Source organism: Lathamus discolor, chromosome 4, assembly GCF_037157495.1.
Source record: "Lathamus discolor isolate bLatDis1 chromosome 4, bLatDis1.hap1, whole genome shotgun sequence".
NCBI lineage: Eukaryota > Metazoa > Chordata > Aves > Psittaciformes > Psittacidae > Lathamus > Lathamus discolor.
Genome location: NC_088887.1, coordinates 22,727,372 through 22,749,894, shown reverse-complemented (window position 1 = coordinate 22,749,894; position 22,523 = coordinate 22,727,372). Strand labels below are relative to the sequence as shown.

The window sequence follows — 22,523 nt, the reverse complement described above, 5'->3', positions numbered from 1 at the left end:
CCTGGTCATGGCGCATGGCAGGGCCGCATCTGCACCGCAGTGGGGCCGAGGTGGGCTGCGCTCTCCGGCTCGGCCCTGGAAGGCACCTCCGGGCCTCTCCGGTGCCCGTCCGCCGGCAGCCCCGCTGCGCCGTGCCGGAAAGGGCAATGGCACCCCAGGCCCTGCCGTGCCCCAGCACCAAGCCCCACCCCAAACAGCTGCCGCGCCGCCCCCCCGCCTGCCTCCTCCGTCCCCGCCGCGGGGAGCAGCATCCCCCCTGGCCTAACTTGGTCCGGCCCGCACCCTCCCTTCTCGGCACGACAACATAGTCCCGCCCGCGGTCGGTCGCCCTTCTGCCCTGCGCGGCACCGCCTCCGCATGGGGAAAGATGGCGGCGCCCGAGGCGGCGTGGAACCGGCTGGAGGTGCCGTGGCCCGCGACCAGCGCCACGGTGGCACTGGCGGCCGAGCACCCTGCAGGTCCCCGCCGCGGTCCGGGGCGGGTGGGAGGGACGTTTTGCGCTACTCTCACGGCGTTCGCGGCGTCTGGGGATGTGTGGGGTACGCGGTTGGTGCTGAGGCGATGCTTGTGTCCCGCCCGCAGTGAGGTGTCTGCCGGCGCTGCGGCGGCTGTGCGCCATCGCCCGCAAGCGGCTGTCGGGGACGGGCCTGGCCGTCGAGGGACGCGTGCTGCGGGCCGTGCTCTACGTCTACCACAGCAGGCTGCTCCGGCACCGGCCGTACCTGGCCCTGCAGCAGGTGAGGAGCGGCCCTGGCTATGCAGCAGGGTCCTGGCGGCTGGTCGCTGCTCTCCGGGCCCCAGTCAGCAGTCGCCTGGGGTAGTGCCCTGTGCGTGGCGCATCATGTGGAAAGTGTTGTGAAGCAGGCGGCTTTTCGATGTCTTTAAACTTCCTCACGGTTTAGTTCAGTGGGATTCCAGGCTCTGTGCAACCAGTGCAATTTCGGCTTTCCAGGCCTCTGGAATCAGTACTTGGATTTTTATACCCATGCTGTAGCCTGAAGTAGATACAATTGCATACATTTGAATGCAGGCTGTGTGTAATCTACAGTACTATAGAGTAATATAGTGATTTAATTTTCAATTAATTGTAATAAGGGGGGGGGGGGGGAGAATAATCCTAGGCTGCTCTATTAGGCATATTCTGGTTTAAGAACTCTTTAACCAGCTTTCTAGTAAAGGGACTGTCAGTATCTTCAAATAACAGTTCTAAATAGAACAGGAATTATCGAATCACAGAACGGTTTGGATTGGAAAAGACCTTAAGATCATCCAGTTCCACCCCCCCCCCCCTTCCAGGACAAGGATACCTCACACTAGACCATGTTGCCCAAGGTTCTGTCCAACCTGGCCTTGAACACCACCAGGGATGGAGCATTAACAGCTTCTTTGGGCAACCCATTCCAGTGCCTCACCACCTTCACAGTAAAGAACTGCTTCCTTATATCTAATCTAAACTTCCTCTGCTTAAACCCATTACCCCTTGTCTTATTGCTACAGGCCCTGATGAAGAATCTTCTCTGTTTATGCATTTTCATTCTTGAAAGCGAAAACCAAGGGTATGCAATACTGAAGGTATGCAGCACCAGTTAACAGTGGCTTGCTCCAAACCTTCACCTTATTCCATGTTGACAGTGGTGTGATAAAGGGAACTTTTTCATCATAGTGCAGATACAGGAACATACCAGAATATTCCATTATGCAAACCTGCAATTTATTCTCTTAAACTGATAGTGTCACTTGATAGAGTAACAGTTCTTAGGCCAATGCACTCCCATCTCTCAAAATGCCAGTCAAAGGGGTTTTCTTTTTTCTAGGTAGAACAATGCTTGAAGCGCCTATGGAAAATGAACTTGGTGGGCTGCATTGAAACCCTGGCAGACCTGATTCCCATGTAAGTGTTGTGATCCCCTATGTTGTACTATCCAGTAACAGTATCCAGAGCTAAAGGGATGGAATGCTACACCATAACCATCTCTCCTCATCTGTGTATCAATACAGGAAAAATACATCCCAAGGCCATGCAGAATGCTTGGTTCCCAGCCAGCCTATACTGGAAACAGTGGCTCTGAAGGTATTGGGAGGTTGCAAACTCATAATGCGTCTACTGGACTGTTGCTGTAAAGCTTTTCTGTATCCTTTTTTCATAGTGAAAATGTTCTTAGAGTTCGCCAGCAGCACCTCATGAGGCCAGAACTAGGTCTGCTCTAGGCCCTGTATTGCTGATACACTCAACTGTGCAATTCATGTGTGCAACTTGGAAGTTTCTTTGGTAGCCAAACACCTTATTTTCAAGTTATTATGTAGGAACCTTGGGCTGTTGGCTGGCTGCTGTTCTGGCCTTGAGGAACCCAAAATTTGGATACTCGTCTCCCAAATTATCCAGGATATTGCCTGGTGAATTGCCTCTAGTTGGTGTGTTCAGCAAGTCTCATTACATGCTGTTTGTTTTTCATCCTTAACTGGTATAATCTTCAGCTTGTCCGTTAAACATCTCTGCTCAGAAGAATTCATACTTTTGAACACTGTGGCTTCAGGGTTGTTGAGCCGGCTATGGTTTGTGTGTTCAAAAGTCTGTTTGTTGTCTGTCTGTTTGATGTGCCTGTCAGGGAGAAGGCTTGTAATTAGTCCTTGCTGCTGAGTGAGCTTTATTCAGCTGGGAGGAGGGGAGTCCCTCTATCCTTTTGGACTTGATTCTAGCATCTGAAGAATTGTATAAGTGGAGAGAGACTTCTTACATGCTGTTACAGAAGGCTTTGTTCTTGGTTCATAGCAAATGTTATGTAGCACTTATGATATCTTGGAGTTAATGCCAGCCTGCCACAAAGGCTAACATCTGGTACTCTGCAGCAGGCATAAGTCCTGCCTCAACCTGAAATGGAAAGGCTGAGATAAAGTTGTTCTATAACATTGCTGAGCTTTCCAGGAAAATCAGTGTTCTGGGATCTCTCAGTTTGAGGAAGTAACTGCTGTCTGTAGCTGAAGGAGTAATAGCATTATGTAAAGAACTTGGTAAAATGTTCTTTGGCACAAGAAATCTGTCTCCCCAGTAAACATCAAGTAGGCAATTGTATGGCATCAGTGCTCGTACCATTGTCCTGAGGTGGTACAAGTTGCTTTTGGGGAAGACCTCATGTCAAATGATGTGGCTGTGACCTGACTAGCTGATAAGTTCTAGGTGTGCAACTCAGCAAAGCTCTAGGGAAGCAGAGGGGCTCCTGATCAGGAAATTATGGGTCAAGTCATTCCTATCTTCTGATCTTGAGCTGTTCATTAATGGTCAGGCTAACATTAAGGAAGTGTGGTGATGGGATCATGACAAGATAAACTTGTATTGATGGGGAGCAGGGAAAGGGCAGCTTGGAATCTCTTCCATCAGCTCTCTCTCTGCTTGAGCTGAAGGTAGTTGTTCAGTGAGCATAAGGTTTTGCTAGAGCAGACTCCATACCTTTCTGTCTTTTCTCTTCAGGATTCAGTACAGGTGTGTGTTGCAGAGCCTCGTGTCCTTGTATGGTACATTGTCGACATCGCTTGATCTGGTATCTGAGACCCAACAGATGCCTTATATCAGGGGTTTTACCTTCCCGTCTGATATCTGTAACTTCCTTGGAGTTAATGTTTCTTCTGAGATGAAGAAGCAAAAGTCTAGAATGCTTACAACAAAGAAACCTACCAGCTGGATGAAGAAGTTCTTCCCAACAATGCCAGAGGCAGTGTCAGACATTGGGAAAAAGAGAAGTTCTGTGACCTGCAGGAGTGCTGTGAAAAACTGTAGCATCCCATGCCCCACGGACATTGGAGAGCCAGTTCTGGTGACTGGAGCCAGCAGAGGTAAAGCCTTGTGCCAGAGTGCTACTGGTTTCTGACATCTCAGAGACTGACCCCAACTTCTGTCCAACTGAGCCAAGCACTGCTACTACGCAGAGTGCAGTTCTAGTACAAACTCTCCTCTGCTGTCCTTGGTAGAGGAGGAGAACGCTGCATGCACTCTTGCCTTATAAAGCTGTGGATAATGTCAGTGTTGTGACGTTTTGGGGTTTTGTTTTTATTAAACGTGATACAATGTTTCATAGCAGTGCTTGCAGAGAAGCAGGTAATGAATGCAGTATACTGGTCTTGTAAATGTTTGTGTTTTCCTGCTTCTGCATAGGTGGGGGCCAGGAATAGTGAGGGAAGCTAAGAGTATTGTCTGGAGTTCATACAAGAGTAGATAAAGATGTAAATACAGGATGCAGGTATCCTGTGCTTACTGCTTCTGGGCTGTACCCGAGTCTTCCCCTGCAGTCAGGGCTGTGGGCAGCGACTCCAGGCATTCAGGTGTTTGCATGGAGCTTTTGCCCGTTAAATTCTCCTTTGCCGCCATCTGTAAATCTCTGCATCCTCTTCATCCATTGAGTGTAGTCCCGTTGAAGTGCTGAGCGCAGGTGTGAGGCTGCTGAGGTGGCAGTAGATCTGAGAGCTCCACCGGGCTGAGAACATTGCAGTGTCTGTGCAAAGACTTAAAATGGTCTTCACTTTCTGATGGGAACTTTCACCTTTCTTTGTAGGGAAGCACCTGGGGCTTCATGTGAAGAGCTTACTTAGACCATCCAGACCTCCAGCACGAGAGGTTTGTATGGTATCATTTTATGCTTTTTAACTTTAAAGACCCTAACACTCAAAATTGTATCCCTGATTGAAAATGTCCCTTTTCCTGCCTTATTTTTGCGTGTCGAACAAGCCAAGTCAGCATGGAAGCTTTGCACTGAAAATCACTACTAATTTCTGCTTAGGAGCTTGAGCATTTGTTGTTATGTCAAGTGAAATGACGAGAGAGCAAGCCAGTAGTAGACAGCAATACAAATTCTTGTTATCTGCCTCTTGTTGTATTCCACAAAACAAGACTGCTCTTCCACTTTCTCCTTAGGAAGTAAGGAATGTTCTCACAAAAACCTTGGTGCTCTGCTCCTCTCCAGCAGAGAGGGTCAGGCATGTCATGTTTTTGGAAGACATAACTATTTCTGTTACTCTTTTATTTCAGGGTATAAGCATCGCATCAACACCTTTCAAAGCAAATTCGGCATCACTTTCCTCTCGTATAGCAAAACTGGAGCATGCTGGGTTTCTTGTACAGCTGGTCCAAAGAGCTACATCATTTGGTGAACTGTCAGAGGCACTCAGAAAAGTTATTCTGTGGTGCAAAGGCAACAAATTCAAGCCAGAAGCTTATTTTCTGCGTAACAAGTTGCTGAAAAGCACCCGGCTGCACCATGTGGAGGCGCAAGGATGCAGGTAATTTTGCATGGGTGTGGGGCTTCTGGGTCTGACACTTTACATTTAATATCATGTATTTTGCTACAGTGTAGGGAAATACAGTGGTCTAACCCATTCTTTGTAAATTCCGACGGGATCGCTAGTTCAGGTTACTGCATGCTCACACATGAACATTGTGTTTAGCTTCAGTCCTTTGTGAAAGGATTTAAAGGCTACCAGGTGCACCAATACTTAAGAGGGAGGATGAAAATGCAACTTAAATCATTACCATTAAGCATGTGCATGTTTAATGATAACGATATGATACAGGGGGTGTCATCTTTCTCCATGGAAGATGAAGACAAGGAGCATTTGCTCTGGCTACTATTGTACAAGAGTACAAGGTGCTATCATATCTTCTTGGGAAAATGGTAGAGAAGGCTAATAAACCAAATCTCTCCAAACCCCAAATGAAGTAACATTTGAGCAGCTGATAAAGTTATGATTTGTGTGCCTTCCTCCCCTTAAGCTTGAAGAAAAAACTCTGCTGTGTCAAAACATCTGTCCGTAAATACCTCCTGTACGGGTCACACAAGGCACGCTGGCCAAAGCAGCACCTCCAGGCATGGTTCTGTCAAAGGAGGTTCAAATCATCTGCACGTTTGAAGAGAACTCTGAAGACTGTTTGTCAAAAACCTCCTGAGCTTGCTGGAGTCTGTGAGCACAGTGCATCACCCATTCTCCCGGCTTACCAGGATGGGCCTTGGAGTCAGGCAGGATGTTCCAGTGCTGACAGAGGCTGTGTCAAACTAAGCACAGCAGAGACCCCTAAGCGGCTGCTGCTAGATGGAAGCCCTGGCCCTGTGTGGAAAGAAGCTACTGAGAACATGGATATTGATTCTATTTTTGCATCAATAGGTGTCTGATGCTGGATATGCAAGGAGGAAAAGGGTCAAGTCATTCCACTTATGTATATAAATTATTTTTTTAAAGTAAAACAATCAGAACCCTCATGGTGTCTTGGTACCTCACACTCTGAATTCTGCTAAGGAAGTGGCAACTGGTTTATTAAGAGTTTTGTAAAACAGCTGTTGTTTGGTTTTGTGTTGGTTTTTTGTTTTGTTTTGTTTTTGTGGTGGCTTTTTTTTTTTTTGGAAGGGTGTACAAAAAACCTGCATATTCTTCATCCTTTCACTTAGCCTTGTCCTGAAACAGAGTTTGTTATCCTTACTCAGTATCCCTTCTCTGTTGTTCAACCACATGTTAAGTGCTGCTGTGAAACCCACAGCAATTAATTACTATCCGTGGCAGAAGTTTGTGGCTGATCACTTCCTGCTGCTTAGGACAAGACTTGTTGCCACTTTTCCAATGAAGCAGTCTTACATCCTTCCTTCTGTGCTGCTTGTTTAGGGAACAGCCCTGACTTGCAGTATTACTGTTGTTCAACATTGTCCTTGTCCTGAAACAGGGCATTAACTGAACCTGCCTCTGAGCTGCTCCAGAAACAGGGGTTCCCGTGCACAGCTGTGTGCCATGGCCTGCAGCAGTAAACTCCTGACTACTGCATGTGTTCCCAAAATCTTTTAAGTGCAATTTCTGACTGCTTGGCAATGTAAGGCACAGCTACTCTGACATGTATTATGAAATAATGTTAGAACAAGCAATAGATTTGATGTTTTGTGCCAGGCTCTTGTAACTAGGTCCTATGATCAGGATCACCAGGATATACTAAGAAAAAATTGTTCCCAAATGCAGACTAGAAATCTGCTTTGGTGTAGAGCACCTGCCTAACAGCAGTAAGGAAAGGCTGTAAGTGAAGTCAACCTATTCCATACCTACTTGCCATTTTCTAGGCTTAATATTGGTAGAAAACAAAAGAGCTATGCCAACTGGGACAGAAGAAAAAATAACCTTCCCAGCCAAGGAAGTGATAAAAGCCCCTGTATTACAGACCTTGTTTGAACTGATCAATTCAGTTATGAGAAGTGGGGACAAACTTAAATGTTTTACTCAAAGCGCATGTACAGAGCAAAGAGCAGAATTTCTATAGCAGATTGGGCTTGAAGGCAAGTTGTCTCAGTAACTGAGATCCATTTTTTAGGTTTCCTGTCACAGGAATACCTGGCAGTAAGTGAAACGGTTGTAGAGAATCATGCATAATTAGCCCTTTAGATATCTGATTCAACACAGTTCTACTTTGGACTTTCTGCCATTACAAGAATCATTAGAGCTGTTTTCTCAATTCATAGACCAATACAAAAATACCCAAGTATACCACATGCAATCAGACAGCATCCAGCTGCTTGAATACTTCTCAGAAAAGGCTGGGAGTGAAGGGCAGACATTCCAGCAGTGACCTCCACCCTGAATAGTTTCTCCAGACAACATGCATGATGTTCCTTCCTTTTGGGCAGCAAGTGCCTGAGTAATGCCTCAGTACCGCTTGTGCACAGAATCAGGATCCATAGTTTGCTTCATCAAAGGCCTTTCTGGCTCGTTTCAGTTCTTCATTCATAGTTAGGAGGTCTTTAACCCTGGCAAACTTCCGGGGGTCCTTGCGTATCAGAAAGACAATGTCCTCGACCTGTACACGACCCTGCCGCCCAATTGACATGGCCTTGTGTGTCTGTTAGAGGAAAAAAGGAAAGTCAACACAGTTCCTTTGCTCCTTAATTCTTTTCAAGCTCTCAATTCCACTTTATTTCTTGCCACTTTGTAATCAAAAAGTAAGCAACTGCAGGATCTGGGCACCATCATATTCACAAGAGAACTTCCCAGTACACCATGGACTTACTGTTGCTCTGCTGTCCCTGTCTGCCTGTCATTTATACCCAGCACATACCACTATATAGATGTAATAGTAACAGCATCAAAATTGAAGTCAGATTGTAGGATATGTAGGACTCCCAGCCTGCAGAGTGCTTGAAGGTGAACAGCAGCAGGTAGAATGTGGAAGCAATGTGAGGTAACTATCACAGGACAGTTTAGGGCATTTTGATGTGGGGAAAGCAAGAGCAACCTTGCAAAGAAAAGGGATCTGCAAACAAGTCGGAATAACCGGTGTGGTTTTGTTTTTTAAACAAATTTTCAAACAGTATCTAATTATCTGGGAGAGTGACGACTTCAAGCCCCACCTGCATTTCTTTTGTAGTGCAGAGCTACATTCCTATCCATGTAAAGACATTGGAAGAGCACAAAAAGTCAACAGACTTTCAAAGCTCAGCCTTCTCTTTTGTCAGCTGCAGATACAGTGATGCCACAGCAAACCCCAAAGTCAGTTGTGTATTTCCCCCCTCCCTCCCAATACTGAGCTTCAGGACTTCAGACACCATTTTAAATCCACATAGAGCAAAATAAATGGATTTTGGTTTAATCTTGGCAGAGCAAGGTTTAAGTTTAGCTTTTTCCTACTAGCATCAAGAGTTTTGGGCCTGGGATAATGCAATATTTGAGTCAGTTATTAACCCCTTTGTTGAGGATGTTTTCACAATGCTGGCTAGAGCTGACTTACCATTTCTGTGATAAACTCTATTACCAGGTCCTCAAGAATGTCTACTGACTCTGTGTAAGGGTTCTGGTCATCCCCGAATCCATACATCATGCATCTTACTGCAGAAAGAAACACTCAGCATGAGACTTCTTTCTTCCATTTCAGCTGCATGCATCTAGTTAGAGCTCACACATATGTGCCCCAGGATGGCACTTGGGTGTTGGGCCAGATGATTCTTGAACAAACATAGAGAAAATAAGCAGACAGACAGAAGGCAACAAAACCCCAGTGCTGTATATACATAAGCATGGCTGATGACAGCCTTGGCCGATGACAACCTTTAAATATGGATTTAGCCTATCAGGTACTGACAGTATGACTGACCGCTGGCACACTTCGGTTCAGAGGATGAACCAGCAATGTTTTTTAGGGGGCCTGCACAACAGCTCTGTGCACTTTCAGCCAGGGCACAGAATGGAAGTCGCGGTTTTGTTAAGGAAAACAAGTTTGTAACTCCACAGCTGCCTCCTCAGAGTTTCAGCTGTGTTTGGGGGAAGGACAACATGCCTAAAACAATGCTGCAGTAAGTTCCGCAGCAAGAGGCCCGTCAGCGCGGCGCTGGGCTTTCTGGCCCGGCTCGACTCACATTCTTTGGAGAACAGCCTCTTCCTCTTGCCTTGTCCGCCATCCAAGCCGCCTCCAGCTTCTTCCGCGTCTTCTTCGAACTAGACGAGCACAGCGGAGGAGAGACAGCCGTCAGCTGGGGGCGGCGGGGACCCGACCCCTCCCCATCCCATCTGGGATGTGGCCCCAAGGGTCCCGTCCGGCAGGAAGGGGAAGCACACAACCCACTCCCACCACTCACCGGCGCGTCCTCCTCTTCGTCAGCCATGCTGCCAGATCGCGCAGGGCGCTTCCGGGCGGCCGGAAGGGCTTCCGCTTCGCTAGCCCCGCCCCCGTGGAGGCGGCTCCGCCGCGGCCGCGGTCGGTACCCGAGTGTGTGGCGGCTGCAAGCGCCACCCCGACGGCGGTTGCTGCTTCCAAGGCCGGTGTCGTTTTCAGCTGCTTTGGTGTCAGAAGGGCTTTAACGTAGTGAGTTTTCTTCAGGAGGGGAAAGAACCCTGTAAAGTTTAATTCCCTTTTGTAGGTGTAGACTTTGTTTCTTGCTTTAGTTCTCTAGCTACAGCAACTGCCTATGTAGCCACTTCCCAGTGCAGGCAAACGCTTGCCTTGCCTGAGAAACGGTTTGATGCATGGAAAGAAACACGGGGGTAAGAGTTCTCTCTCCCTGGCTGCGGTGCTGCTGCCTCTAGTACCAGCCTGTGTCAGCATAAGGACTCCAGAGGGGTCGCTGACCTACCATACACAGCTTGGGGTCGGGCGGTGCAGGCACTTGCCTTGGCCCAGAAAGGGGTAATTTGGGGACTGCAGGGAGAAGCTGGAGTATGGATTGTTTACCTTGAATCAATCACTATCGCTACTGACTGTATAACTAACTGTAAAGCAAAGAGTTTTGCACACAATGCAAAGATGAGCATGCTTAAGCCTGTAAAATCCTATTCCTGCAGAAGCAGGGATGCTATGAGCATCCTTCTTGTAATTTCTTTAATTTACAAAAACAAAAGTTGCATTTTTCCAGATCTGAACTGTGGCACAAACAAATTACTCTGAGATTGATTTGGCAACCCTCTCCAAATCTGTATATGATACCCATTATTAGGATGTCAGATGAGGATAATGTGGTTTGAAAGCGGCCTCGTGAGGTGTCTGGTACAGAAATTTCTTGGAGTTACCTGAAAAGGGTGAAATGTCCATCCACTTTCTTCACCTGTTGGTTAGTCCATGACATGTTCTCACCACAGTCACTCTTACTGCATCTCCTCTCATCCCAAAGCTTGTGAAGAAGGTACATTTATCATTCTAACAGGTAATTATGGAACAGCTAATGAGATCAACTTCCTCTTTGCCTTTCATTGGGAGTTGATTTGTGACTTGGGGCTGAGTCTTCCTATGCACTTACATACTGAACATAAATGTGTGTGTTCTGTAAATATGAAAACCAGTGCATGTGCTGTATCAAAGCTCAAAGTAAGTTTCAATTTGCGCCTTCCATTTTTGGAGAAATAGCTACAGTGTCACACAGAAGTCAGTGGGCCTGTTACTTTGGGGTTTTTCACAGGTACTAGGACGCTGAAAAATGGTACACTGCTTTGTGACAGGGTCTTATGGAAAGAGGATCCCAAATGAATTCCTGGAATTTTCCTTTCAGATCCTCTGTGACTTGGGAGACAACATGCTTTTGCTGATGCCCAGGTCTGTTCAGGAGAAACTGAAGATGAAACTTAACAATATTAAGGTAAGATACTGGTGCCTGCCCTGTCAGGCTCCATACAAATAAATGTCCCTGTAATCTACATGAATTCTAAATACTGAAGACTTTATAGCTCTTAGACCATTAAAAAACAAAAAGAGGTCACAGGTGAAAGTAAACTTGTAGAGGTTTTATTCCTTTTCTGATCATTCTTATAAATGCCATGGTTTTAAATACAGGCTAAGTAAAAATAAAGGGAGAAAACTGCAAGCAGTTTTAGTGCTTGAAAGTAGCACCAATATAGCTTATACAAGACAGAAGACTGGGCTTTATTTTTCTCTCTGTTGTTTTTAGCATGATTTGGGGTAAGTTCTTCCTCCTTGCTTGATAAAGTGAGCATGGAACATGTAATCATGCTTGGCAGGTATTGTTTCATATTTTATTTTTTCCATCACCAGTTTCTAGAATTTCTGAAATCTTTTGTAATTGGGGTCAAATAACATGTTTTTTCAGACAATAAAGAATTTCTAAACATCAATGCAGCATCTTTTATCATGTCCAGGCGCAAAGGCAGCCGTGGTTCTCACGTCCTGCTGAATCTACACGGATCTTGATTCGAGTGTGTTTGTTTTGCCCTGTTAAATACTACTTCTGAACTGTACAATAGCTTACATCCTTCATAAATTGTTGTGAGCATTTAATGCTGATGCTTGAGAAACACAAGTTTCTTGTGTCTTTGTGAGGTTTTGGTTTAAGAAAAAACTTCTTAATTTTTCCTTATAAAGAAAAATTCATTATGTCTCCAGTAGGAGGCTCACTCTCCTAGTGTAACAAATGCCTTGTTCACACAGGGCAATGTTTTTTCTCTAGGAAGCTGAAGAAGGAAAAGGTGCAGCTGAGATGCAAACACTGGAGAAACAAGAACATACTGGAGAGTAGTTAGAGTCTTGATGAAGCAGTGAAGGATCCCAAGGAATGAAATCAAAAGAAGTGAGTACAGTGCCTTCTGGTGTCTGAGTCTCAACAGCCTTCCCTGATGGAGATCGGAACTGGTGCCATCCCTTACACACCACCTTCTGTGCTTGCCTCAGGAGTGAGAGCAACAGTCTCATCACACAAGATCCAGTGGAGGAGAACTTCTTGGAGAACAACATTAGCAAGAAGAGTATTAAGATTTATTCCCTGCCCCACAAACCCCCTTACTTCTTGGCATAGTATGTCCTCCATAATTTTCAATGTTTTCAAAGAAAATACTGGTTCATGTAGCTACATCTGTGCAAGTGGTGGATTTATTGTATTGTATAAACTTTGTAAATGTGCCACAAGTGTACAAATGCCACTGCAGGTTATTAGAATACAGAAATGTGAGCTACCTTTCCTGAAAAAAATCTGCTGTGTGTTTAACTAAACACTTGATGGGTCTCAGTAATTACCTTATTGAGCAAACCAGTTTTCTGTGGTTATATATGAAATGCTTAAAAGCAGACTAATTATATCTGAAGTAATTAGAGATCCAGTATTCAAGAAGTGCTTGGACAGTGTTAAAATAAAGCTGTTCTTACAGGCTTAGTGCTGCTGGTATTTCTTAAGAGCAGATCAAATTGCAGTTACCACAACCAGTATCATTTGTACAGCTGAGGAAAGGATGCCTGCTTTACTTTTCATTGATGGTGCTTTCAGATACCAATTGGCTGTAAATGCATCGGATGAGAAGAAAAGGAAGTTACAGGACTGGTTATAGTATATTGCAGAGAAGGTGGCTTCTAATCTAGAGGGCTGTAGAGGTAAGTCACACCTTGTAATTTATTCACTAGTCATTTTTATTTTGGGATGTAATATAAGGTCAGTTTGCCTTTTCTTACTCCTGTTCCTTTTGTCATAGCATCCTAGTTTGTAGGATGGGGAAAACCCACAACTTACTTCTCCCTCCTTTCACTCTTCTGTGCATGGGTTCTGGTCCTACTTTGTTTCCACAACACTTAAGCAGGAGAATGCTGTAAGAAGCATAAATAGAATTATTGACATAGTACCTGGTCAAGGTCCCTACTAAAATGTATTCTATGCTATAGTGACTGTTGCAAAAATACCAGCTTTGTAGTGTCAGGTTTATAGTAACAGACTACACCAGACACAAGGGGAAGAAAGATGAGAAAGTACCGCTGAAAGAGCAGAAAAGATGCACAAAGTGAAATCCTTTTCCACAGAAGCCAGTACTCGACATCACTTCTGTAAGAGCTGCAGAAGAGGCAAAGCTTTACAAGGCAATACTGGGTGCCTGCAGTGTGGTGTATACACTGCAAACAATTTAAGACATCAAAAGCTTTTAAAACTGAAATTATCTCCAGTGCTTCAGTACACTGCCAGGCCACCACTGATCAGCGAGGGGGGAAGAAAAGGGCACCGATTCCTGCCTGTAACCAGCTGTGGTGTTCCCTCTTGCAGATGGCTGAGCGAAATGCGAGTGATTCCAGTATTTTAATCGCTTATAAATGAAGATCTTTTGACCAACACAGCAGAAAACTGAGATGTGTCTAGAGGTAAAGCTGGTTCTTCAGGATAAGGTTGTACCTACCATTTCTAGTACAGCAGTAGCAAAATACATGACCTAGCTTTGTATGGCTTCCGCTAAGGAGACACCTCAAGGCAAGGATCATGGGGTCCAGTTCACAGTCTGCTCCCATTTCAAAGCATTTTTAATATAAATGGATTTACCAGACACATCTACTGTATTAAAGTGACTAGTAAAAGATTTCCTAGCACTTTAAGGGGTTTTGTTTAGAAGAGGAACTAAAAACAGAACTAACCTTCTTTTATATATACAGGCTTATCTTCAGAGGCTCTTCAGTCAAAGCTGAGATCTTGGCAAGATTTATGGTCATTTTAAGATACTAAGAAAAGATTATTCCCAAAGTATTGCCCTGCATGTGTTCATACGTTAAGATACTGCTTCACTTCTCCCTAGGATAAAGCATCCCATTGGCTCATTTGTTCTGGAGCATTTTGGTATTAGAGGTAAAATATGAAGAGAGTTTGATCGCTGCTAAGACGTGGAAGCTAGAGATCCAATTGACCTGTTGACAACACCATGCAGAAGAGCTACAAAAATAAGATACATGAGAACTCCTAAACACACCTTCAACAAAGAATGTGGCTGTTTCTACTCAAGGTCACCTTAAAGCAGGCAGGTTGCGTAGGGGCTGTGGTTTAGCCCCTGCTACATAAACAGAGAAGCAAACCTCTGTTATTCAATTCAACTTGGCAAGTATAGTTTGCTTAATGTTAGGGCTATAGTTTTTCTTCTCTAGACTAAATGCCTCTTTATGAATGGGATTACTAGACTATCATCTCTCACATCTTAAACACAGTAGAGCCTAGGCATACAGTGGTAACTCTTTGAACATTTTGGTGGAAGGAGAAGAAATGATGCATTAAACCCTAGCTTCTCTTTAGAGGTTCTCTTTCCCTTTTCCTCTTTGGCATGGTCACAGAGGTTTTACAAAACAGTTTTGTAATAACCTGGATAAATTCATAGTGCAAACTTCCTGAACTGATGAGTTTCTTAAAGAAAAACCTTAGGCTTATAAATTTTTATTTATCAAAAAATGAAGCCTAGTACCTTGGGTTATTACAACAATCCAGACCTTTAGGTTTGTACCTTTTGTTCTGGAGGTGCTGAACAGGTGAAGAACCAGTCTTTTCAGCTGGCCTCTACCATGGGCAGGTTTCCAGTAACATGGGCTACAAAACACCTTAGCAGGTGAACCCCTGAAAACTCCAGGGAACTGTGGAAACAAAGAAGAGATGTTGACACAGCTTGAAGCAATACAAGCAAACTCAGCCACTGGCTGTATTAAATGTAATTTCCTGCAGTGCAGTACAACCTTGGTAAACAATAACTACAACTTGCTACTCTTAACACAACTCCAAATAGAATGGCAAAGCCCACTAGCACGCAGCACAGGGACTGCAGCCCCCTTGGAGAAAAGCCAAAGGAAGAAGCAGCCTTGAAAACTGAACTCCATGCACATGCATGTGGGGTGCTCCACTGTCAGCCGCCCACCCTCCATCTTGGGGCACAGAGAGCAGACAGACCCTTTTCAGGGAGTGTGCCCCACTGAGATCATCACCTGACAGGAAATGGTTGCAATGGAGAAGAGCTTTACCTGACCAGGAATAGCTGAGGAAAGCATCCCTGAGTTTTCTCCTTCACATACTCCTGGATCTCCAGTACATTCTTTAACAACAGTCCCCTGGAAGCTCGGTCAATTTTTGTTAACACCATCTGCATGGATCCAGAAAGGGAGAATTGAAAGAGAAAAGAGGATTATTTTGCTGCTAGCTTGAAACCTACTAAGAGTCCTGGACCATCCTCCAAGGCAGGCTGAAAGCTCTGAAGCATATCTGGGGGGAAAAATGGTACCATACAGTTCACCGGAACACTCCTCTAGCTTGCGTAACTAGCTCCTCAAGATGGGCACTGAAAAAGTGTCCATTTAATAAATTCAGCAAAAAATCCCTTAAATCCCACTTACCCCTTTCAACACATTTATTAACAATAAAGGGGCTGTTACTACTTTGGTAAGATTAACTTGGATAAGCTCAGGTAGAGGGTACACGCCTTTATAGATTATCTATAGCTTATAACCAAGATAAGAACAAAGCATTACCTACCACATAAGGAATCCCAAACTCTTCCAGCATCTCTACTGCAATATGATCTGTCTTCCGGAGTCCTGCTACACCATCGACTAACATAAAAGTCCTCTTCAAGCTGCCAGAAACACAAGCAACTGTTGTTTCATGCCTGCTCTGCTACTTCCAAATTCATAAGCAAGAACAAGTAACACAGAATCTGGGGACACGAAAAGCCAATCTCAGGAGCCAAGGGCCAGCATGGAGCAGTACCATAATCTTCTCTTATTCTGACCTAAGCATGAATGACACTACAGTGATTCCCAGGGAAATGATGTCAGAACTAATCAACACTACCACTGCTGCTCTTCCTGCATTTACCGTCTAATTACATGACACCGTATCAGGTTTTTGTTGCGCTGTAGGGCCCTTACTTGTGCCGTTCCTGCAGGTAAGCCTCCACCATCTCCACAAAGTCTTGTGGGGCACGGTAGCCGTATCCTGGCATATCCACCAGAGTAAAGTACTTCCCTACTTTGAAGAAATTCATCTTCTTGGTGTGGCCCTGTGGAGAGCATGTAGGTAAGGTGAAGGAAGGAGACGGTTTTAAAAAGTTCCTTTAAGCAGTGGACTAGGAGATGTCCCACAAAATCGTACTTATCTGTACCACATCCTACACCACGCTATCCCCTGTCCAAAGAAGGCTGCAAAAATACTCAGCTGCTCTAAGCTGCCTGCTCTCCTGCCTCTGTAGTAATCCTTTATGGCTCTATCCTTAAAAGAGACTAAAAATGCCTTCATGGGTTCCCTGCTCAGCTTGCATGACTCTTCTGTCTGGCACATGTGCCAGCCCTGGCTGTAGGGCTAAACTAGGCTCCTTCCACTTTCTCCTTTGCTACAGCAAGACCCACATCAGCCACAGGCTGGCAGGCACCATGGCTGGCACGTTGTCCTGCTGCTTCAAGTTACCCAAGAGCTTGGTTCCTCCTGCCCTTCTCAGCCGCATCCTCTAGGCTGGCACCAACCGCTGACCAAGGGTGCGGAAGGTCACTCACCGGGGTTTTCGACACTCTGACCTCCACTTCTGGGGACAGTGAGAACAAGGCCCGGATTAAAGACGATTTCCCCACGTTGCTTCGGCCGATGAAGCACACCTGCAGGAGGAGAGCCAGTGACAGACTTCTGCACCTCCCCTCGCCAGCCCCCCCGCCAGCGCAGCGGTGCGGCGGTGCCTGACCTCGGGCAGGGCCAGCAGCGGGGCGTGCGCCATGCGCACGGCGGAGCTCACGTAGTCGATGGGGTGGTCACGGCCGGCCTTGAAGAACGCCTCTGCGCGCTGCAGCGCGGGCAGGCCGGGCTGGAAGAGGCGGAACCGCGCCGTGTCGGTGCCGGGAGCCAAGTACCGCTCCAGCTTCTGCAGCGGGAACAGGAGCCCGGTGCGGCGGCCCTGCTCCAGCCGCAGCACCTGCGCCACGGCCGCCAGCGGCGGCGGGGTCCAGACCCCCGCCCGCGGCAGCACCATCCCGAACGCAGCCGCCGCCGCGCAGGCCCGGCAGGGCCCCGGAAGGCGGAGGGCGGAGCGGGGCCCCGGGCTGCCCCCGCCCGGCCGCGGCGGGGACGGCCCGGTGCTGTGTGCGGCGGTGCCGTGGGCGCAGGGCTCTCTCCTTCATCGGGTTCCAAGAGAGCCGGACGTCTTTCCTAGGCTCGGCTCTTTGCGTGTGGCTCTTGCTCGTCTTCTGTTCTTTACAGACCCAGGAGCATCGCTGGGCTGCTGCGGGTTCTGTACGCTGGAGCCCTGTGTGGCCACAAAACGGCAAAGCAGCAATGTCCTTCAGCACGCTCCATCTCTCCGCTGCAGCGATCTGTTCTCCTAAGAGCTGATCTGACTGATGTTCGACCTTGCATCCAGGCCAGCCTGAGGGCCCTAGGCAACGCTGCCTCTCCTTTGAGACAGAGACACATTCTTCTTCTGCCGTCAGAGTCCTCTGTATAAAGCCCTGAAAGTCTGGCAGGTTCAATTATTGCAGTGAATAGATTTAAGGCCAGGAAGGACCATTAGAAGATAACACAGGCTATATCCTACTTCTCTTTTACTGAGCCTCGTTGCAAAGCTCTAGGGAGCAAGTTCTGTCCCCTAAGAAAAGGGCAGACAGCAACCTGCACGTTCCTCAGACATAGCTTCAGGGCTTTTGGAATAAAACAAACTGTCTTGGAGATACATACGCTCTTCAAATTCATGATCAGTGAAAGCAGTTACTGGTGAGAGTTAGGCTAATGGTGTAAACACAGGGGAAATAAACTGTATTCTATGTTAGCTGTGTAAATTAAACCTCTTATAACCAGCTTTGTTTCACAGCAAGACAGAGCTCAAATGCACCTAGTTCAGGACAGACCACAATCACAGGCTACTATGTGCATGCTTAGAAAAGCACTCCCCAATAAATCTACAAATTACCTTTATTTAGTTCTAAACCAGTTGAAATCCACAGAGCAGGTCTCTCTCCTGCCATCCCTAGTGGTGCAGTAGCCATAGGTACATGGTTTTAAGCGGAAGAATAAACCTGTCAAGAATTACTTCAGGAGCACTGCTATATTTTATTTTTCTTGTCATGCAGCAGCCTGATTTATTGAAACCTGTGGTGAGTCTAGCAGGAGAAAAACGGCAGTGGCGAGAGGTGATGCTTGTAAACACTCTGGTAAGCAGATTTCAGATTTCTGCGCCAACTGTGACATGCAAAACAGAGCAAGTGTTTTGCCTCAGCGTCCCATGCAGCTCACCACTGCTGACGGTAGACCTGTCTGCTTGAAATTACCCTGCAGCAGTTACCCTCACCAGGTACATGCTCTCCTTTAGCCCTGTAAAAGGGCTCCAGCATGAGTGTGATGCAAACAGGGAGATGGAAGGTGCAGCTAGAGCTTGGGCCCTCTCAAAAAGCCCGCACAGAGGGACTGTGCAGCAGCAGCACAAATCCAGTGTTGCAGAACTGCGCTCTCCCAGGGGCTGAGCTGTTAGGAACCACTGAGCAACTCCACAGCATCACGCTCTGAAACACACAGGAGGGTAGCTAAAACCAGCAGTTGGTACCTCAGTAACTGGGCGGGGAGAAGGGGAAAGCAAGTCCCTTTGCTAGAGGCATGATGTACCTGTACCTCTTTAATGGGGCTCTTGCAGAATGGCTAAAACCAGTAAAGTAGCAAGCGAGAAACAACACAGAGGAAACGGGATATCACGCAGTTGTTGATGGTACTCTGTGACAGACTGTAATCCAAAGAGTCAAAAACCAAAAGGTTAATTGAAGAAACACAAACACGATTTTCACTGCCAGAGAGCAAGAAGAATCTTTAGCAAAAAGAAATAAATCACAATTTGTGATCAAATTAGGCCTTACCCCGAAGATAGCTGGACTAGGCTGCACCACATGCTGCTGTAGAGAATTCTCCCTTCCCATTTATCAGGAGTTTTCCTGTCTTAGTTTCCAAAACCCTAGATTCTTTGAGGTGCCTGGATGCATTGCTCACAATTAAAACCCAAGTAATTAGGACCCTGGAAGCTTCTGATTTTCATGACTTGGACCATTGTTTCTTGCTGCCTCTGCCATTCAGTGCTGAGCTATGTCACCCACAAATTCTGTGGCTGAAACTATGGTAAGCCTCACACTGCAGTGGTCTGAATGTGACCTTGCATCTTGACGGGCCTCTAAACATGAGAAATGGTTGTTTTGCACTTAACCAGCAAACAACCCAGCACTGTAGCAGAAGCTACACTGACCAAGGTACAGGTTGCTGTCTGGAACTGTTTGATAAAATGACTTTCGGAAAGCACAGCTCCAGCAACAACAGTCAGCAGCGACGAATGAGCCAGCTTGTGCCAAGGCAGCCCTTCCTGACTCTTTGCAGTCCCCTCCCCGGCTGACCCTTTGAGTTCAAATTTAGATTGGATATAAGGAAGAAGTTCTTTGCTGTAAGGGTGGTGAAGCACTGGAATGGGTTGCCCAGGGAGGTTGTGAATGCTCCATCCCTGGCAGCGTTCAGGGCCAGGTTGGACAGAGCCTTGGGTGACATGGTTTAGTGTGAGGTGTCCCTGCCCATGGCAGGGGGGTTGGAACTAGATGATCTTAAGGTACTTTCCAACCCTAACTATTCTGTGATTCTATGATTCTATGACAGTGACATGTCAGCAAGTTGACAGCATATAGCAGCAACATGACAAATACAACCTGCTTCGTGTCCCACCCAGTCTGCTACATCTCCACAATGAGACGTTAATGATATACCTATGAGACGGCAGCTTACATAAGGGCAGAAGTGGGAAGGTACTGCAACAGCAGCTTGGCTAGGCCTAGGCATGTTTCCCTGTGTCTGTGTGTTTCACATGCCCAGGTTACAGAGCTGTTGGGCCTTTCTACACTCTTCACAACCCTTCCAAAAGCAGCCTTTTCCTTTTCTCTTTTTAATTTTCTTTTCTTTTCCATTTTTACCCTCCCGTTATCTGTTGTAGCAGCTATTTAATTTTTTGGAGTATTGGTTACACAGCTGATAGTAGCTCTCCACCAGCAACCTGGGCTTAGAACTGGGGCATTAATATGGTACAGAGATGGTAAAACACAGAAGACAAGGCACTAAACTCCTCTGGGTGCTGGGGCTCTCTGAGGGGGCAAGCCTACACAATTGTCCACAAACCTCAGCTGGTCTGAAGGCATCAGTGAACTTCAGCCTGATTTATTAGCGTTGTAGTGCCTTGTGCACATGGACCAGGTTTAAGGCTGACAAAGTGGGTGATTGCCCAAACCCCAGGACAGAACCTGTCTAAGGCTGAATTGGAGCATTGCAGGTACAAAGAGGAGGAGAGGGTAGAGAACAGGGAACTCCATAGCTTCCACAGAGCTGGAACATGTTGCTGATCTTTGTTGTTCATTCATTGCTTCTACTCATTACTGGCCACATGTCAAGGTCTGTGAGCCTCATTTCACATCTGAACCAGCTACTGAAGGAGCCATGGCCAAAACCTCACCTAAAGTTCAGTAAATAAGAAAAAACATCAAACCACAGACCAAACAAGCTTTTCAGTCCCAGCACACTAACACACAGAAATGTTGTTTAACTTTATAGGAAAAGCCATATCACTGCAATCCCTCCTTTGTGCAGCTTTTAGGCCTCTACCTTGCTGCCCCTCATCTTTTCTAAGTGCAGCCAGATAAACTGGCGTAAATTGCTGCCTCATGCGGTTTCTGCAGAATGATACCTGGAGGATGCAGACAATGATTCTGCTGACACAGTGCTATGAAACTGCTCCTGTCACATTTAGAGACACAGCCCCATTCCATCCATCTGTTGTCACTTATGACTGTTTGGTCACAACACAGTCTGAACTCTGCAGAGCTGACACAATGCAAATGAACACAGAGACAAGAGCTAGAAGAATAAGCAATTTGGAGGCTATCAAAAACTACTGCTAATTCTTTGTGGTAAGCTAACTGCTTTATCAAAAGGCTAGCAAGCAGAAAACAGCACTGACTTTAATTGATATCTGTAGCTATTGTGGTAAATGGGTTTCCACAGTGCACATCATCTGCACGCAAGTCATGCTCAGCTCAATCTCATTTCTGCAGCAGCTAAGCAAGCATTGAGCACCTACACATACAAATCTACATGCAAACAGCTGCTCCACCAGCAATCTTATTTTAGATTAAGACCATCCCTGAAGCTAGAACTCTGCTTGGCTCTTACTAAGAATGTCGCAAAGCGAGTACACAGAGGAAGGCTCATCTTCCTTTTCTCTCTTCACAAACTGCAGAGCAAGTAAAAATTTTATGGATACCAACAAGGATGTGCCCTAGGTTAGCAACAGCTAACCTGGTGTCAATGGTATTCAGGATATATTCTTGTTGAGCTCTACTTACTACATTTCTTTTCCCTTTTTCCAGATTGGTCAGGTTTTCATCCAGAAAGAAAAAATATCTCACATCCTTTGTTGCAGTTTCTGTTTAAATGGCTTAGAGTCTCTCTATCCTCCATCAGGGATAAAAGAGATCAGAGTCATGTACCAGAGCCCACAGGGCTCTGTAACCAGCCTTGCCCCTACTCCTCGGTCTATTTACTCTCCAAGCCATCGCAAAGCCTTCTGAAGGAGGGTGGATAGAGCAACCTAAGCCTTCTACAGTCAGAGTCTCAGCCTGTTCTCCTGGGCAACTGTCAGAGCAGCTAAGAACTTTTCTTCCTTTCTCTCACTGGCCACCCATCATACTGATGTGTTCACCACATGAGAATGACAGTTTTGATTGGAACGTGTGAGATTGAATTTATAGCTGTTATAGCTGTTTAAGTATTAACTGGCAGGCTTCTATGCTGCCATGGGGCTTGCTTGCCATACTGTATATTAGAATCTAGTGCTCATTGGTGGCTGCTTTTTGTTTTCACTGCTTGCTGCACTGCTTATTATCTTACTCTATTGTGTCTGCAACATTTTGATAACAGCAATGGCAATGTCCTTACACAGAGCCAAGGCCTTTTCTACCTCTCACCCCACCAGTGAGTTGGGAGTTGGACACAAGGAGTTGGGAGGGGATGCAGCTAGGACAGCTGACCCTAACTGACCACGGGGTTATTCCACACCATATAGTGTCATGCTGCGCATGTAAAGCCGGGGAAAGAAGAAGAAAGAAGGGGCTTTCGAAGTGATGGTGTTTGTCTTCCCAAGTCACCATTACACATGATGGAGCCCTGCTTTCCTGGAGGTGGCTGAGCACCCATCTGCCACGGGGAGTGGTGAATTAATTCCTTGCTTCACTTTGCTTGTGCATGCAGCTTTTGCTTTACTCATTGAACTGCCTTTACCTCAACCCCCGAGTTTTCTCACTTTTA

The 22,523-nt window shown here is 46.2% G+C and overlaps 3 protein-coding genes and 1 long non-coding RNA gene across 7 annotated transcripts; 2 read left to right on the top strand and 2 right to left on the bottom strand.

The window, feature by feature from the left end:
• Nucleotides 1–353: 353 nt before the first annotated feature.
• Nucleotides 354–6,409, top strand: NEPRO (nucleolus and neural progenitor protein). Its single transcript, XM_065676671.1, has 9 exons — nucleotides 354–458; nucleotides 583–737; nucleotides 1,815–1,891; nucleotides 1,999–2,130; nucleotides 2,476–2,553; nucleotides 3,467–3,828; nucleotides 4,545–4,606; nucleotides 5,018–5,268; nucleotides 5,759–6,409. The coding sequence occupies exons 1-9, from the start codon at nucleotides 368–370 to the stop codon at nucleotides 6,153–6,155; spliced, it is 1,605 nt and encodes a 534-aa protein (XP_065532743.1). The 5' UTR covers nucleotides 354–367; the 3' UTR covers nucleotides 6,156–6,409.
• A 748-nt stretch (nucleotides 6,410–7,157) lies between these two features.
• TAF13 (TATA-box binding protein associated factor 13) lies at nucleotides 7,158–10,086 on the bottom strand. Its single transcript, XM_065676674.1, has 4 exons — nucleotides 9,585–10,086; nucleotides 9,366–9,444; nucleotides 8,741–8,838; nucleotides 7,158–7,855 (listed from the first exon to the last, which is right to left on the bottom strand). The coding sequence occupies exons 1-4, from the start codon at nucleotides 9,609–9,611 to the stop codon at nucleotides 7,685–7,687; spliced, it is 375 nt and encodes a 124-aa protein (XP_065532746.1). The 5' UTR covers nucleotides 9,612–10,086; the 3' UTR covers nucleotides 7,158–7,684.
• LOC136013191 (uncharacterized) lies at nucleotides 9,591–17,222 on the top strand. Of its 2 annotated transcripts, none has more exons than XR_010612181.1 (5): nucleotides 9,591–9,764; nucleotides 10,989–11,075; nucleotides 11,882–12,020; nucleotides 12,711–12,814; nucleotides 13,473–17,222. It is a non-coding gene; the product is annotated as an uncharacterized LOC136013191 (long non-coding RNA). The 2 variants fall into 2 exon arrangements; XR_010612182.1 differs by having other exon boundaries at nucleotides 9,591–9,811.
• On the bottom strand, nucleotides 11,200–17,226 carry GTPBP8 (GTP binding protein 8 (putative)). 3 transcript variants are annotated; one of them, XR_010612180.1, is made up of 8 exons: nucleotides 16,900–17,226; nucleotides 16,718–16,816; nucleotides 16,097–16,227; nucleotides 15,702–15,801; nucleotides 15,194–15,312; nucleotides 14,686–14,812; nucleotides 12,951–13,024; nucleotides 11,200–12,169 (listed from the first exon to the last, which is right to left on the bottom strand). XR_010612180.1 is itself a non-coding variant. In XM_065676673.1 (7 exons), the coding sequence occupies exons 1-6, from the start codon at nucleotides 17,182–17,184 to the stop codon at nucleotides 14,728–14,730; spliced, it is 819 nt and encodes a 272-aa protein (XP_065532745.1). In that variant the 5' UTR covers nucleotides 17,185–17,226; the 3' UTR covers nucleotides 11,200–14,126; nucleotides 14,686–14,727. The 3 variants fall into 3 exon arrangements, 2 of the variants coding, with proteins under 2 accessions (XP_065532745.1, XP_065532744.1); XM_065676673.1 differs by having other exon boundaries at nucleotides 11,200–14,126; XM_065676672.1 differs by having other exon boundaries at nucleotides 11,200–13,024.
• Between the last annotated feature and the right edge of the window lie 5,297 nt (nucleotides 17,227–22,523).